Source organism: Mirounga leonina, unplaced genomic scaffold (assembly GCF_011800145.1).
Source record: "Mirounga leonina isolate KUSES-001 unplaced genomic scaffold, KU_Mleo_1.0 Mir_93, whole genome shotgun sequence".
Taxonomy (NCBI): Eukaryota; Metazoa; Chordata; class Mammalia; order Carnivora; family Phocidae; genus Mirounga; species Mirounga leonina.
In genome coordinates, this window is record NW_023270854.1 from 47,178,089 (window position 1) to 47,194,775 (window position 16,687).

Here is a 16,687-nt window from a genome sequence, read left to right on the forward strand (position 1 = left end):
GTTATTTGCCCATTTTGACCTACGTACGCAGCGATTTCACATGGCGCCACCTGATTTACAGATAAGGTAACTGCTCAGGACTTACCCGAGTGAAAAGCAAGCAAGAGACCTATGGCCCCGGATGCCCCCGTTTGAGGGGAACTGTGAATGGTGCAGCTGCTTCACCCAGAAAACAGCTTTTAAAAACTCCAGTGAAGGGATGCCTGGGTGGCTCAGTCAGTTAGGCGTCTGTCTTCAGCTCAGGTCATGATCTCAGGGTCCTGGGATCGAGTCCCACATCGGGCTCCTTGCTCAGCAAGGAGCCTGCTTCTCCCTCTGCCTGCCTGTCTCTAATAAATAAATAAAATCTTAAAAAATATATATTTAAAAAACCCCAAAACTCCAGTGAAAAAGGATTAAGCAGAAGTCCCTGGGGAGTAGTGATAAAATCTTGATGTTTTCTTTCTAACATCATTATTCTGAATTCTCATTAAAATGGTGTATGAAAACAAGAAATATCGGTTTGGCTCAAGAGCCAGCATTAACCCTCCAGGAGCAAGAGAGAGCTGGGGAACACGGAGCTGCAGCTGTAAGTAATTGAAAGCAGACTGAAGTCGGACTTTCCAGTTTCTTTGAAAAGCCTAGGAGATTATTTTTCCCAGATACATGTAGAGTCCAAATATTAATTTATTTATGTTCCACCTCCTTCTAAAAATGGCATGAAGGCAAGTTCAAATACCAGATGTGGATACTGGCCAAAACCGTGTGCATTATGGTTTACACGCTGTAGCTTGCACTCACAGACGAACGTGGCTAGGCAGGTCCTAGGGAAGGATCTCATTTGGACTGTTGCACTAACAGAACCAGGGGTCAGGAACCATGGACAATGCAAGGGTCTGTTTTCTTCTCTTCCGCAGGCCCGGGTGACGCTATAGCTCAGACCTACTTAGCTGCAAGAGCTCATTTCTCATCTATTCAAGTTTCTTTTGCAGAGGCTGTAAGCAACAGACACACTTTGAAAACCCAGCACAAAGGTTTTCTTACAAAGTCTGACCGGTGGGGATGGGGATGGATGGGAGATGGTTTAAGGGGGTCGGGGTAGGGGCTCACAGAAGATGGGGGAGGCAGTGAAAACAAGATGAAAATGCATTTGGGGACACAGCCAAGCAGCAGTTATACCCTTAAGCAAGGGGCAAAAATAGAGGTTCTTTGTGGAGCGAAACCCTACTCTTCATAGGATGGCCCCGCAATTCACTGAATGTAGCTCTCCTTGAAAGCCTGTGACTTGGTGGTTGGAAACCCCCTGGACGTGTCTTAGTTTCAGCTCCCACGGCAAAGAGCAAATACACATGATTTTGCAGTTGTGGAATCATCTGGTCAGAGCAGATGGCCAATCTAGATATCCTGGTGCCCAAAGGGGATTACCTAGGTCACTGTAACCACACTACGGCCAACTCCTGATTTCATCCAGTGTAACGGGCAAAATGATCTTTCATTACCTTTTCTGATGCTCAAAGAGCCATAATGCATGGAACTGATCAAACAAGATTCCCTATTAAATAACAAGAAGTTTCGGGGCGCCTGGGTGGCTCAGTCGGTTAAGTGTCTGCCTTCGGTTCAGGTCATGATCCTGGGGTCCTGGGATGGAGTCCCGCATGGGGCTCCCTGCTCCACGGGGAGCCTGCCTCTCCCTCTGCCCCTCCTCCCCTGCTTGTGTGTGCTTGCACGCGCCCTCTCTCTGACAAAATCTTTAAAAAAGAAAAAAATTAAATAAGGAGTTTAAGGTAAGGCCTTCTCCTTAAGGAACATATGATTACTGAACCAATGTTACTCCTAATAAAAAAAAGATATGATTTAAATACTTAACACCTGGAAAGTAGATGGAACTGTGTAATCCAATTAACTAGTTTCCAGGGCTTTCAGCCTCCAAGATGGCCTGACTGCCACTCGTGATCATTTAATGGTGCTCTAAACTTGAGACCTTGGAATGCCAAACAGAAGCATCACTGGGCACTTGCTCATTAAGGGACAATAGTTTGAACACTTTGATGCATAAACAATTTAAAAGCCAGTTAAATATTAATAGGATTTCCAGATCTTTCAGGGAAAAAAAAGGGAGATTTGCTGCAGAGAGCAAAACTTGAAAGCTGATTAGGAAATACCACTTGCGAGCCAGTTTTAATTAAGAGATTATGCATCAACTGGAACTCAGTGATACAAGCATCTATCATAGTTTAGGAAGTCCTATTTCTCGCCTCTTTAGATACAATACAGCTGCCATCTTGGATTGGGTCTGCTTACTTGTATCAGAGCAGAGCGTTACACCACCACAGTTCAGAGTCAATGGGACAAAGCCCAGGGCTGACAGGAAAAAGTGAAATCAAAGCAGCTTTTAGTCTACAAGTCCTGCCCCTCACACTCAGCACTCCATCGATAAGCCATCCCCTCAAGGTTAACTGGCAGACAATGAAGGGGACTTAATGTAGCTTACACCAAAATCTTTGTCTAAAGGCAGCTCTTATAAATAGCTGGATAACGGCATGATTCATCCATGAGATCATTCCAGAATCTGTCTGTGTGGGAATATGGTTGGTGTGAGGAAAGAAACACAATTTGTGAATGTGTAATTTTCCACAACGAAAAGAGATGTGCAGGGGGAAAGTGGGTAGGGAGGAAGAGGGGAATGGCAGGGGGCATTTAGGCTTCCAGGCCCCCTCTTAGAAGCAGCTGTTCTCTATGTCACAAAACAATCAACACTCAGGAAACGGACCCAAGAAGATGACCTCATCTGAAATGCCCCCATGCCAAAAGCTAAGAAGGACATAAACAAATACCACGTGGGCACTGCTATTTTATTTTTTTAAGATTTATTTATTTATTGGGACACCTGGATGGCTCAGTCGGTTAAGTGTCTGCCTTCGGCTCAGGTTATGATCTCAGGGTCCTGGGATGGAGCCCTGCATCGGGCTCCCTGCTCAGTGGGGAGCCTGCTTCTCCCTCTGCCTGCCGCTCCCCCTGCTTGTGCTCTTTCTCTAGCAAATAAATATAATTTTTTTTTTTTTTTAAAGATTTTATTCATTTATTTGACAGAGACAGAGACAGCGAGAGCAGGAACACAAGCAGGGGGAGTGGGAGAGGGAGAAGCAGGCTTCCTGCTGAGCCAGGAGCCCGATGTGGGACTCGATCCCAGGACCCTGGGATCATGACCTGAGCCGAAGGCAGTCGCTTAACCAACTGAGCCACCCAGGCGCCCCCAAATAAATATAATCTTAAAAAAAAAAAGAGATTTGAGAGAGAGCGAGGGGAGGTGGGGGACATAGAGGGAGAGGCAGAGAATCTCAAGCAGTCTCCCTGCTGAGTGTGGAGCCAATTTGGAGCTCGATCTGATGACCCTGAGATCAAAACCTGAGCTGAAACCAAGAGTCGGACACTCAAATGACTGAGCCACCCAGGCAACCCTGGACACTGCTATGTTAAAACATGCCCCCAGAGGTAGCTTGTGCTGCGCTGCGAAGCCATGTTCTTCACCACATGGTCTCATATATATCCGTAGTAAGCGAACCCAGTCACTACCATTCAGTCAGGTCTGGTTATCTGAATGGGTCCGTTCCTACACACACATCATCATGCTGGAATCATCCGGCGTGGTTATTTTACATAACCCTGAGTCACAAGTTAACTGGGTTCACTGCTACTTCCTTCTGATTGGATCCCAGTATACAGAAATACCTACTGATACCCGTTTCAGTAAATAAAGTGCATCTGGGCACTTGTGTCAGTCCCCGTATGCAGAGACAGTCCTGGGACTGGCCCTCAATACAAGGCCTGTAGTCTCTCACTCACCAGCGGGTTGTGTTCCAAAGCTTTTGAGTTGGCCTTCTGGAACTCAGAACGCATTTCCCACTGAAATGATGTTGCAAATGGAGATCAGCCCACAGTGTGCTCTTTTAGCCTATAATGTCACCGAACTAGCCCCATAGTAAAGCAAGAGTTCTGGTTTCAGGAGCAACAGGTCAGAGGTGTGTAAGAGGGTGAAGAAACAGGAAAAAGTGGAGTCTCTCTCATAGTTTCCTGGTTTGGGGCTGACCTTCAGCAACATTTTAAAGGCGGTCAAGTTTGCATTATTTCCACTTCCCTCTCTGGACCTCCTTTTCCTTCTCAGGACCCCAGGATCCTCACTCCTAAGATGTTCCTGTCTCACAGTTTCTCCCCTCTACTTCTGAATCCATAGATTCCTTGGCAGCTCCTGACCCCAGGGTGATAGCACAGCAGCCCAGAGGACAGGGCCGAGGCCCAAGAGGAGAGAGCAGTGGTCTTAGGTAGAGGTGTGGCTGAGCTGTTTATCAAGTGGGGTCTGCCTACTTAAGAGAGTCGGGAAACTTACTTGCAATTTATTTTGTAAGCAAAGGGTTGCCAAGCCAAACCACAGATCCACACTAGAAAAGAGAAGGCAGTGACTCATGTAGATAAAAGGCAAAAAGACTCCGTCGGGCCTTGGCAAACTGCTGGTTGGGAGAAGGGGAGCTGGTTTAAGGCTGGGACTCTTCCCAGAAAATAGTATAATTTACAAGCTTAATCTGAGAAGAGTGTTTACAGCTATGGGAAGGTTTGATGTTACAGTTATAGTGAAAGAGATGGGCAACATCTGTTCCTCTTCTCAGTGACCAGCTTCCAATAGCTTGTTTTGAAAGGTGGGATTTGGCAAAGCTTCTTCCCACCAGCAAGAGAGTTCAAAACAAAACAATCAGCTCCTCATATTCCATACAAGCACATGCACTAGGGGATAAGAGAGAAAAAAAAAAAGACTGGAAGGAAATAGGCCAAAATATTAATGAAGGTTTTGTTCAGGAGGTAAGGGCTCAGTAAGTTTTACCTTCCTTTCATTTTCACACATATTCTAGATTTTTAAAAATAAGCATGTACCACTAAGGAAAACAATTTAAAGACCAGGTAAAAGCAGATCTGAAGATGAATCCCTTGTGTTTGTAGAAACAGGGCCAGATAACTCATCAAAAATCGGATTGAGATTTGCTGTGTTGGGGCAGACTTAAAAAGAACAATGAAATAACTCTGTGACTCGACAAAAACGGAACCGAAGTGAACATTTAATGAGTACCTACTACGTACGGCCTGGCAGGCTGCTCAGAGCTTTCATATTTAATACTCTCAAAAACTCCGAGGCTGACATCATAGCCAGTTTTACAGATGAGTGGGCCTGGGACCAGCAAAGCTAATTAATGTGCTGGGACTGAGGATTCTGCCTGACCACCAGCTCTATCCCACGCATCCTATGCTCCTTGGCTTCAGATGCCCCTCAGCACCAAAGACAGGATGGAGGACTGTGGTTTTCCTACTGGGACCATGAAGAATGGAGTGAAAATGAGTGGGCTTCTCATTCCCACTCACTTTTCTAGAATAACTGTGGTTAGCTATTTTATTTATGGGCATTCTGCGTAAACTTGTATTGGAGGAATGGTTTCTTCAGCAAAAAAAAAAAAAAAAAAAAAGTCTGAAAACCACAGGACTGAACAGTCTCCAAGTCCCTTCTAGCTCTAAAGATTTACCTTTGGAGTTGAAGTGTGCTCCTTACCCCTGAACTCGTGAAATAGCACGTGGCGAATCTTCTGGGTCACGTATCCTTTAGTGAGTTAGCCTGGGGATACCCCGAGAAGTGGCAATGCCCTCATGTCCAGGAGGGGCTTCTACACCCTTGCAAGTGGTTTTTGCTCACTGAGCTCAGCCCACAGGCCTGCTGTTATGAATGATGACAACTCACCCTTGTTAATGATTAGTGGGACTCGGGCCCAACTGCAATTTACTTGAAAGGAGTTAGCGCAGCCTGTAAGCCAGTCTTCAGTCTAAGCATGCAAGTAAATCCTAACATCTTCCCAACACATGTGCCTGATTAGACATGGCTATACTGGGCCCCAGAAAAGGCCAGACAGTGAGGACCAGACCACACACCACTGTGTGAAGGTGTCAGTGTGTGGTGGGAAGGACCAAGGCAGAGCTTCACTTCACCCAACATGGAAAGGGCACCAGTGACAAGATGAAGCTCCCCACTGCCCCATGGGTAGTACTGGGCCTGGGAAAACCAACCCCTTCTAACCCCTTCTAACTCTGTGCAAAAGTCAACTCAAAGATGTCCCTTGCTTTAAGCAAAAGCAGTATATATGAAAGGAAAATCACATGTTGATCAAGGGCTGGAAAAGCCAGCCAGCTGAAAGCCAGGAAACTCTGATGGGGCTTGGGCAGACCAGGTGTGACATCAGCAAAAGGCCCTTGGCATTCCTGGGTTTAATATTTGGGGTGTTAGTATTTGTGAGCAACTCAAGGAGCACAGCACAAGTGATCCATGGTGTTGATGAAGCTAACATGTTGAGGAGTCGTCTGGCTGGGTAGGTCAGGGGAGGGAACCTAGTTGGAGCTTAGCACCTGCATCTGGGTTCACCCTGACCCCACCGTTAGTCACCATAGACTTAGCAGCTTTCACTGTGGCCATGACAGTTATTTGCAGAAAAGCAGGGCGCAGAGACCCATGACCAATCATCCTTGTTGGCATCTTCCAGGCCCCTCCTTCTGACTGCCCGGCCAGTGCTGCCATTCCTATCAAGATGCCCACAGGGATGGGGTGCCAGGCTGAGGACCCTAGGGAGCACCTGCTCCTGCTGAGGCAGACAGTCTGGCCATCATTTTGGGGGGCAATGATATAGTCATAAAATTAGCCATTCTCCAAAGTCTAAAGACACAGTCCTCAGAAGTACCATTTGTATCATTCATTCAACAAATACAGTGTCTACTATGCACACTGCAGTGTGAGTGATGCCTTGAGAACTAAGACAATCCACCCTCAAGGAGGGTTAAGGATAAATTACAAAGACGTTAAAATGTATTTGTTAAGTGCTCAGACAGGCCTAAGGGTACCATGGAACACGAGTGGCCTCTTAGTAGGGCCTTGAGGCAGGGCATTGGGCGGGGGGGGACTATGAGAGTGACCTAAGAAAGGGCCCTGGAGGAGAGGTCTGAGTTCCATCAGTAAGAAGCTCCAGTATGCGGGGCAAGAATAGTCTTTCAAACTCTGCACCAAGTATAAATGCCCCAAAGGCAAGGAGAACCTGTCATGGAGCCAGGCATCCTACTAAGGCCAACAAGAGAGGCCATGGGGGGCGCCTGGGTGGCTCAGTTGGTTAAACGACTGCCTTCGGCTCAGGTCATGATCCTGGAGTCCCAGGATCGAGTCCTGCATCGGGCTCCCTGCTCAGCGGGGAGTCTGCTTCTCCCTCTGACCCTCTTCCCTCTCGTGCTCTCTGTCTCTCATTCTCTCTCTCTCAAATAAATAAAATCTTTAAAAAAAAAAAAAGAGAGAGAGGCCATGGAAGAAGATGGGTCTGAGAGGAGAAATGAGGCCAGAGTCTAAGGCCCTGTCTCTGTGCTCACTAGTCTAGAAAACCACAAAAGAGGCTTTCAGCAGGGGTCATAAACCTAGAGCTGCAAAAACAACAAGCATCCAGGGTGCAAGGGCTCCCATGTATCTGACTTTGGTCCTATTTTCCTAAACTCAACACTAGTCCCGACTGAGGGCTATGGTCAGGAGTCCGCAGTGGCACTGGTGAGAACCGAGGGGGCTGGGAGCACAAGTCTCGGGCCCAGGGCTGGGAGGCTGCAGGGCTGGGGGTGCTGCTTTCGCCTGGGATTTGGAGATGTATAGAGTCTGATTAGACATTGTCTTCTCAATAAAATTGAAAAAAAAAAAAACAAAAAAACAAAATGAAAGTGAAACAAAGACATTTTCCGATAAAACTTGAAGCAATGGGGGCGCCTGGGTGGCTCACTCGGTTAAGCGACTGCCTTCGGCTCAGGTCATGATCCCAGGGTCCTGGGATCGAGTCCCACATAGGTCTCCCTGCTTCTCCCTCTCCCACTCCCCCTGCTTGTGTTCCCTCTCTCGCTGTTTCTCTGTCAAATAAATAAATATAATCTTAAAAAAAAACAAAAAAACTTGAAGCAATGGATCCATACTAAAGAAATAGTAAAGGAAGAGCAAGTTCTTCAGGATGAAACCAAAAGACAGCCACTGGGAAATTTAGAAGTTTGGGAAAGAATGAACACTGGAATGAGTATTCACCTGGGTAAATGCAAGGTCTATCTTTTCGTTCCTTTCTGCCATTTCCCTCTATTTCTTTACAAACTACACACCTGTTTGAAAAACACTAAGAGTTTCCTCTTTCAGGGAAGCATGTTTGCAGGGGGTGGGGGATGGGGCAGAGTAAAGGGACCCTTATATCCTGAGGGTTCCCTCCTGGGACTGATGCCGGGTTAAGGCCTGGGGTCCTTTGGTGGCCTCCACAGATTCAGTGTGGGGACAGGTGGATTCTCCAGTGAGCCACTAATGGCAGAGACAGCAGATGGGCCCACAGTACCCAGGAAGGCCAAAGACTACATTTCCCAGACGCCCAGAGGCGGCCTATGTTCAGCTGAGCCCAAGCCCTCACGTGGAGGCTGGAGGCGGAAGTAACATGGAGTGGAGCCGGGGGTCAGAGCTTCTGGCAACTGTGGGGTGGAGACATCCACAGCAGCGTTTCCACAGGAGAAGCCCAGAGTGTGGCCGCATGTTTGTCCCAGCTGCACTGCCTCCCACTGGGTCACTCCCAGTGTCTATACTTTCTCTTTCCTGGACATTCTGTGGACCACCCTAAGTCCACTGCCTCCCCCTAACAGTCAGGGAGGATCCTGTTGTCTGAGCGTATCCCACCCTGCACTCCATCCCTCCGTGCCCATCAGAGCCACGGCAAGACTCTGAGTTGCTAAACTGGAAGAGCAGGAACGAAGGACAGTTATTAGAAGCATCTTGTTTTATCTAACAGATGATTTCTTGAAGTGCTGTATGCACGCAAACTCTGTAAATCAAATGATATTTTAAGAAAGAAGAGAGCTCATTAAGCAAGCAAGAAAGCCTATTAAAAAAAAAAAAAAAAAAAAGCCCTGTCACCAATCCTTTTGTGAAGGAAAGACATGTTTGGTGCTAATGTAACTACTTAGCACAATTTCTCAAAGAGCAGCACTTTCCAGCATGGTGTAAAGAAAGGAAGAAGACCCTTACCAGTCCCTGAATCGCTTCCTGGTGGTGTTTGTGGGGTGACCTGGCCAGCGCTGGGTGGGTACTGGGGAGACCTGAGCAAGCAGCACTTCAGGATCCTGAACCAGCGACGCCCACACGCAGCCTGGGTGTCGCACCACGCTGATACCTGCATCATGCGACCTCCTCCCCACTCTCTATGGACCCTCCTATTCTCTAGCCAACAAACATTCAGATGAGGGGAATCACAGATTATTTTCACCCAAGACTCCACCCAGAGATGCCTGGGGTTTGCCCTTGGAGGAGCCAGGCTGTAGGGTGAAGTGGCAACCTCCAAAGCCTTTGGAAGGTCACCACCCAGCACCAAGGCCACTGGGTCCCCAGGACGTGGCCCTCCTAGGGCACATACACAGAGCTCCACCAGCACCCAGATACGCACTAGCCAGCCAGCGTCCCGCACTGGTCACTGGTCCTGAGCCAGCAGGCAGAGCCATAGGGCATGACGGCGAAAAAAAATACACACTCGGCTCTCAGCTATGCGTCAGTGCTTTGGGAACTGCTCCTGTGGGGTCTGTCTGCCCCAAAGCAGAGAACACAGCACCTCACTGAGCCTGCGGTCTGCCTGCCCACCCTCTCTCCTACCTCGGCCACCACTGCTACGCCAATCTGCCCCAACCTCGTACCCGCAAACTGAGAATTCCAGAACCTACCTCATGAGCTTCTGGCGAAGATTAAATGAGCAAATGTATAAAAAGCCCTTAGCATGGCGCCTGACATACCATAAGCCTTATTTATGCTTTAGCTTGTGTTCCTACCATTACTGTGTTCACACAGATGTGGGACTACCTAATCAGCGAATCCTAAGGAAATAGGCTCTTTTTCTCAAGTATCCTTATCTATGAATCAAGGCAGGAAAGAACAGTTTGAAGAGTACAGTACTTGCTAAACAACCAGAGCAGTCTGCTTCAAGCAGGAGCTCTAGAAATCACTGTTAATGATTCTACTGTCAGCTTGGAAGTATAAGCCTGATGGTATGCAAAATGACCCCAAATGAGCCCACACCGGGAGACCATGTACCAAACAAAACTGCAAAGTCACCAGACCTGTGCTTAGAAAAACAAAAACAAAAAAACCTCAAATTTTAAAAAATTGAATGGAGAATAATTATTCAGATAGGAGCTCTAAAAGCAGCTGATTGTCGGTGGATGGAAAGTGTGAACAGCATGCCTCATTCATAAACTCCTCATTCAACCAGACTTAACAGCTTCCACATTAGCAAAATTGACAAGGATGAGAATGGAGTGTGCAGGATCTTTGGAGAGTCTAGTCAAACCTCCACACTGTACGAACTGAGACCTGGGGCAGGCTGAGTGATGCGCCTGTGGCCGTGACATCCAGGACAGCTCACTTCTGTCTCTACCCCCTCCCCTCACTACCTAAGGCAAACTGCTGCAGTGTGGGTCAGCAACGGGGGTCCCGCGGGGATGGTGCTCTACCCAATTCTCTCAACGTGCCAGGCGTTACAGAGAATCCCCACCCCACCCCACCCCCAAGAAGTTCCCAAGGGGCCAGACCACCTTATATCCTCAGAAGTCAACGGTGAGGCTGGAAAATCCTTCTCCGCTTCTCCAAGACCTCATACTTCGAAGTCTTGATTAAGAGTTGCTGTCTCTGGGGAGCACTCCCTGATCCCTGAGTTCCCTGAGCACCTTCCTCTATGCTCCAGTTGCACACTGCTGAGGACTCACTTCATTGTTTGTTCTTGCATCTGATGGTCAGTGTCTTCACTAGCTGGTTCGTTGTCTCCTACCCTCAGAGGGTGACGAGTCAAGAGACATTTTCACGTTCACCACTGTATGCCTACTGCTTAGAACAGTGCCTGGCACATAGTAGGTTTGAAAGGGTCTGTGGGGCGAATGAGTGAATCCTGCTATGCGGTAGTAGTGCCTGAATTTCTACTCAGGAGGCAGGCAGGGGTGGCAATATCCTTGGGAGGGGATGGAGACTTACACAGCAAGCTCTTGGCTTTTACTGCCAATAGCAGATACAATATAAATGTGGGCGTTGATAAAGATCTGGGGGCAGTTAAAGCACTCCATAGCACTTCTCTGGGACTCCCAAGTTGTGCTGGTTTGGTTGTTTACATGTCTGGCTTCCAGCTCGATAATAAGCTCCTGAAGAGTGGGTCTTACTCATCCCTATACCCTCCCAGCCTCCATCAAGGCCTTGTACCCATAGGGGCAGAAGAAACACATGAGTAAGTGAACGAATAAATAGTAAAACCTCTCCTGAGACTGGCCTGTCTGCTGTGGTCAACTGATGTCAGGAGCCAAAGTAAGTGCTCAGTTCAGTTTAAAACCAAGAACAAAGCTTTGGGGTCAGGGCCAGCCAAGACGTGAGAGCCAGACTTGGGAAGCTCCAGCGCAGCAGGAGAAGCCAGAAAACAGAGCCGGAAAGAGATAAGGCCATCCTGATAGATGCTTTCCTCGTAAAAGAGGTTCAAGTACACACTGGATGAACTTCTGAGTTTCCTGTTTTTAAAACTTCCTTATGATGAAGTTGGAGCTGGACACCATTCCTTTTAGCAGGGGGGTTTACGCTTGTCTGGAATAATCAGGCGCCTGTGGCTCAGTCCACGTGCATAAACACAACAGAAAAATGGCGACCAGAAACCACAAAGTCAACGGGCTAAGGTGGCTGGAGTACTGGGTTCTGGAGCAACGGTTCTGCTGGGCGTCCACCCCTGTGCCCGAGGGGCCCCAGCTATGAAGCAAGGAGGCCAGGCCACGTCATCTCTGAAATCCTTCCCACCCCTACAATGCTAGGATTTGTGTCCTAGTCACACCGAGAACTCCAGCAGAAAGGTATTAGTTAATACAGGCATGAACTAAAGTACCGTAAAGTATGTATGTATATAATTTACCAGTATAAATACTTTCATTACTTGAGTATAGTGATTTCCCAATACTTAATAAAAACAATCCTAAGTGGCAGTTATTCATGAATAGGATGTCTACTCATCAAAAAATTTACAAAGCAGAACTGCTTCTTCATCCTGCTGCTAAATTACAATATTTTGAATGGTGTTCGTAGTTTCTTGTGTGAGTTCTTAAGCAGAATATGCTACAGAAACAGGCATATTCTTTTCTCTGTCAGGCATTACAAAGGACCCGGTGTTTTTTTGTTACAGAAAATTAACCTTACTGCACCCTGGTTTCCTCATTTGTAAAGTTTGAAGGAGGAGAGTTTATTCATGTCAAAGATCTAAAGTTTATGCCCTGTGATCCCCCTAAACACACTTTGCTGCTTCCTCTGGGGCAAGCAGCAGGAGAGCTGAGCGAGCCGGCCACCCTGTGCCATCGCCCCTGTAACACACGAGGCCCTCCCAGCGGGAGTCAAGGAGACCCAGGCAGCGACGGCCACCCCTCTCCCCGCACCCTGGTGGCCAGCTAGCATTTCCTCCAGATGTCAAAGATGGGGAGGACCACGCATTTCTAATAAGGATATCAAACAAAGATAGTCTGGGTGATCTCTTCCTGGGCAGTTTAAGTTAAAATGTGTTCCCATGAGCTCCGCGTAAAATGCAGTGATCTTCAAAGTTAACGACACCGGTAGTAACTTGCAATCCCCATCCTACAGAGGAACAAAAGTAGAGGCTCACAGAGGCGAGTGATTCGCCCGAGCAGAAAACTACAAGTCTCACAAGTTCTCCTCAGCGATCCCCACATTGCGTTTACTTAAGAAATTTGGGATCCTTGGGGCGCCTGGGTGGCTCAGTCGTTAAGCATCTGCCTTTGGCTCAGGTCATGATCCCGGGGTCCTGGGATCGAGCCCCGCGTCGGGCTCCCTGCTCTGCGGGAAGCCTGCTTCTCTCTCTCCCACTCCCCCTGCTTGTGTTCCCGCTCTCGCTGTGTGTCTCTCTGTCAAATAAATAAAATCTTAAGAAAAGAAAAAAAAGAAATTTGGGGTCCTTGACAAGTTGGCCCCATCTACCTCTGTGCGAGGTGCTGTGCTGGACCTCGTATAGTCAGTCACCCTGTGAGTCTTAGTTCACCTCTGCGAGGCAGTTATCATAAAAGCTCCATTTCACAGATGGCTTTGGATATGGAACTTGTTTCGCCTATTGGCCAGAGTGAGTCATGGAAAGTCCCAGGGCTGGACAGACTTGTGTTCAAATTCCCATTCTGGTCCAAAGCTGATGTTTGAGACCATAACTCTTGAGGATCAGTGGTCCTATCTATAAAATGGGGATAAGTACTTGGGTACCATAGTGAGGGGGCCCCAGAACTTGGAAATAAAGGCACCATTCCAGAATGAAACAAACATGAACAGTTCTAAGACAAAAGCACAGAGAAGTCAGATTACGTTACAGAAACCGAATGAGTTCTCAGCCAGGAAGAGCTGGCAGTCACCTGACCTGACCGAACATCTTTAGCCTTAATTAAAAGTGGTAATTAGTTGTATGTGAAATTTTAACATGTCTCCCCTTCTTGGTTTTAAGTTCCAGGAGACAGGAACCAGGCCCATCTTTATCCCAGCACCTAGTCACATAAAAGGACTCAATAAATGAATAAATGGACCATGGCCAAAGAAAGAATACATCAATCAGAAAGGTCAGCAAGGGAAGCCCAGAAAAATAGAAAAATAAGGCCAACCCCACAGTGGCCATCCAAGCTGGCCATGAGAGGACATACTTGCACACAGCCTTCCATGGCTGATTCAGATCTCCCTGGAAATGTGCTCACAGGCTGGTCACACTGAAATAATCTGGGCCCTGGGGCGATTATTTGTGTAAGATTAATGAACCGGCCTTCTGGGTCACGCAGAGGTCTGTGAGCTGGTACCACCTAGTGTCCACAGGGAATAAGCCTGCTCTCAGGTGCAGCCAATCCTGGGACCACAGCAGGTTGGTAAGGTCACGCAAGCCTCCTCATGAGGTCTCTTGCGGGCAGCTCTGCCGGCCACGCCCAGGTGATCATTGAACCCCTAACCTGAAGGGTTTGCTGTTACTTTTTCGAGAACACCTACTTTGCAAGGCTGTTGTAAAGTTGCAGGGAGTGAAAAGGACCGGCACAAAGTGCGTGCTCAATCAACAGTAAGATTACTGCTACTCTTTAAGGCACACGTCTAATAAATGACTGAGTCAGAATTCCATGAAGAAGAAGATGTGCTACTTTCTGTTCGATGAAGCTTACGGTGTACAGTACAAATAAGGACCATGGTGAGTTGAACGGGTGCGAGTCTGACAGGTCTACGGTGGGGGGAGGGAAAGCCATGGTGAACAGGCATGACCAGGGGAGAGCTCGTGCAATATGGTGGAAGATGAATAAATGGTTAATCAGCACCAGGGGCCACACTGCCCTCCCTTGGGGCGATGGTCATGAGTGGGTAGTGTGTCATTGTCACAGTGTCTAGGGGGCAATTCCAGCATTTCGTTTGTAGAGGCCAGAGCCTACATCCCGCAAGATTCCTGGCATCCTATGGGGTGAGCTGTCCTACCCTAAATACCAGCAGGTCCCTGACAACAAACACCGGATGCAGTGACAGGTGAGGGGCAAGGCTGCAAAGACTCAGAGGAGATGAGCACAGAGTTTGGCATGGGGAGTAAAGGGGAGGCTCTGCAAGGACAGAGCCTCACTTACCTACTTTTCTTCAGAGCAAAAGGAAGGGCTTGTTGAGCTAGAGAAGTAAGCGTTGCTTTGGCCTGTGGTGAATCACATAGGTCTGTTCCTGGTACCATTTTGCTTTGTTATTTGCTCCAGCTTGCTGGTCAGTTTCCAGCCCGAAGCCCAAGATGCGAGAGGCAGGACGTTCACATGGTTTGTTTTGATTCCTTTCTTCACCTACCTTTCTCCAAAAGTCGACATGGCCCTGAGGAATGGGGTGGGTCCCCGGATTGCTCTTGCTTTACAGTATTGGAAGAGGTGACAAAATGCACATTTGGAAACAGTAGGCCACATGGTGAGGACAGACAGACACACACACACACACACACACACACACACAATAACAAGGAAGCTTTCTGGCTGAAAAGAAAGTGGAGCTTTCTTTCTTTCAAATTTGCAAGTACTGAATCTGCAGTGTCAAAGCAAGGCAAGTTCTTTGAAATGGGAAGGCCAACCACATTACGCACATGGTGTCACAACTTTTCACCCAGAGAACTATAAAGCAAGCATGCAGATACATACCCAACTTGGGCACTGTCACGATAGGGCAGCACTGAAAATATACTACAGAAGGATCTTCTGCCACTGATAAGGACTATTCTAAAAAATAAAAAAAAAAGAACAAACAACAAACAAACTAAATGCAAAGACTGTTAAATTAAAAAAAAAGAAACAACTGTAGCAATTAAGCATTCATGGAATTCACAGCAATATTTGCACACTCCCGCGCCTCCTCTGACAGATGGTATTCTGTGCTCCTTGCAAAATGCAACCTCAGCGCAGCAGAAGTCCGCCGCCTCTCCTTACCCAAAGGTTAACATGCCAGACGCTGGCGAGGGTCTCTAAGGAGTACACACAAATCCTCTCTAGCGAGAGTTGTCGGCTGTGGGTTGCACAGCAGGATGGACAGACAGAGCCATGAGTCTGGGGCGCCCAGTGCTGCCAACAGTCATGCCACACTGGAACCATCCATTTCTCCTCTGCAGTGAACGATGCAAAAGCAATAGTGCCAGAAACCGTGAGCAAGAGACACTCAGATGCCATTGTGATCGTTGGGGTTTTTTTTTTATATGCTGGCAGCATGTTAGGTTCTGAGAATAAATTAAGGGAACAATTACATAATCAGTCTTAGCCTTCATTCCTGCTATAAAGATACTACTGGAAACAGTTCTGCATGATGCTCTTATGCAATCAAAGGCCACTTAAGAAAACATTAAAAAAAAAAAAAAAAAAACACCTCTCAAAAGTACTTATCCTGGCATATGAAAATAACTTTTGCCAAAGAGAACTGCTGATAAAAAAAAAATGAGAAACAAGTGGAGGAGATTAAAAACCCAACATTCTTTAACACAGTAGCAATACACATCAGATTTTTCTTCAATAATCATGATGATAAAATCAGAGGTAAAAAAAACCTACTACTACTAACTGCATCAAGGTTTGGAGATTGTGACCTTATTTTTACAACTATGATATTAAATTGTCTACCTGCCCAGTATAAAGTTGGGTTCCTTGGCACGGCAAAGCAGGCCCTCTGTCTTCTGGCTCTTTCTGCTTCTCCGGTCTCAACGAACAGGACAACCCCCCCACCCACCCACCCCAGCCACTCTATCATTCATCCATCCATGCTAAAGGACTTGCTGTCCCCCACCTTTAAAAGACCCTGCTGCCTGCCGTGCCCAACTTAGTATGCTTAGTGAATTCCTATTTATTCCTCCAAACCTAGCTCAGAAGTCATGGCCCCAGGAAGCATTTCCTCCCCCTTCACCAAGTTACTCATTCCCTTTTTGGATCCTTTCTCTCTGGCTCTTTATTTCCACTGCCAGGAGGACACCAATCACAAAGGGCTGCTCACCACTGCCTCCCTCCTCTTCCAGAGGGTGAGTCCAAGGGTGGGGCACATGGCAACCCCTCCATAAACAGTGTGGGCAATGCTGTGCTTCAGAGCAGGCCCTGAGTCCCCGTC

General features: G+C 47.5%; 1 protein-coding gene across 1 annotated transcript in view; it reads right to left on the reverse strand.

Moving 5' to 3' along the window:
- The window catches only part of CABLES1 (Cdk5 and Abl enzyme substrate 1), a 111,000-nt gene that overhangs the window by 24,734 nt on the left and 69,579 nt on the right, over positions 1-16,687 (reverse strand). The window contains 1 exon segment of the mRNA XM_034996036.1: positions 15,244-15,321. Within this exon segment, the coding sequence (XP_034851927.1) occupies positions 15,244-15,321 (78 nt within the window).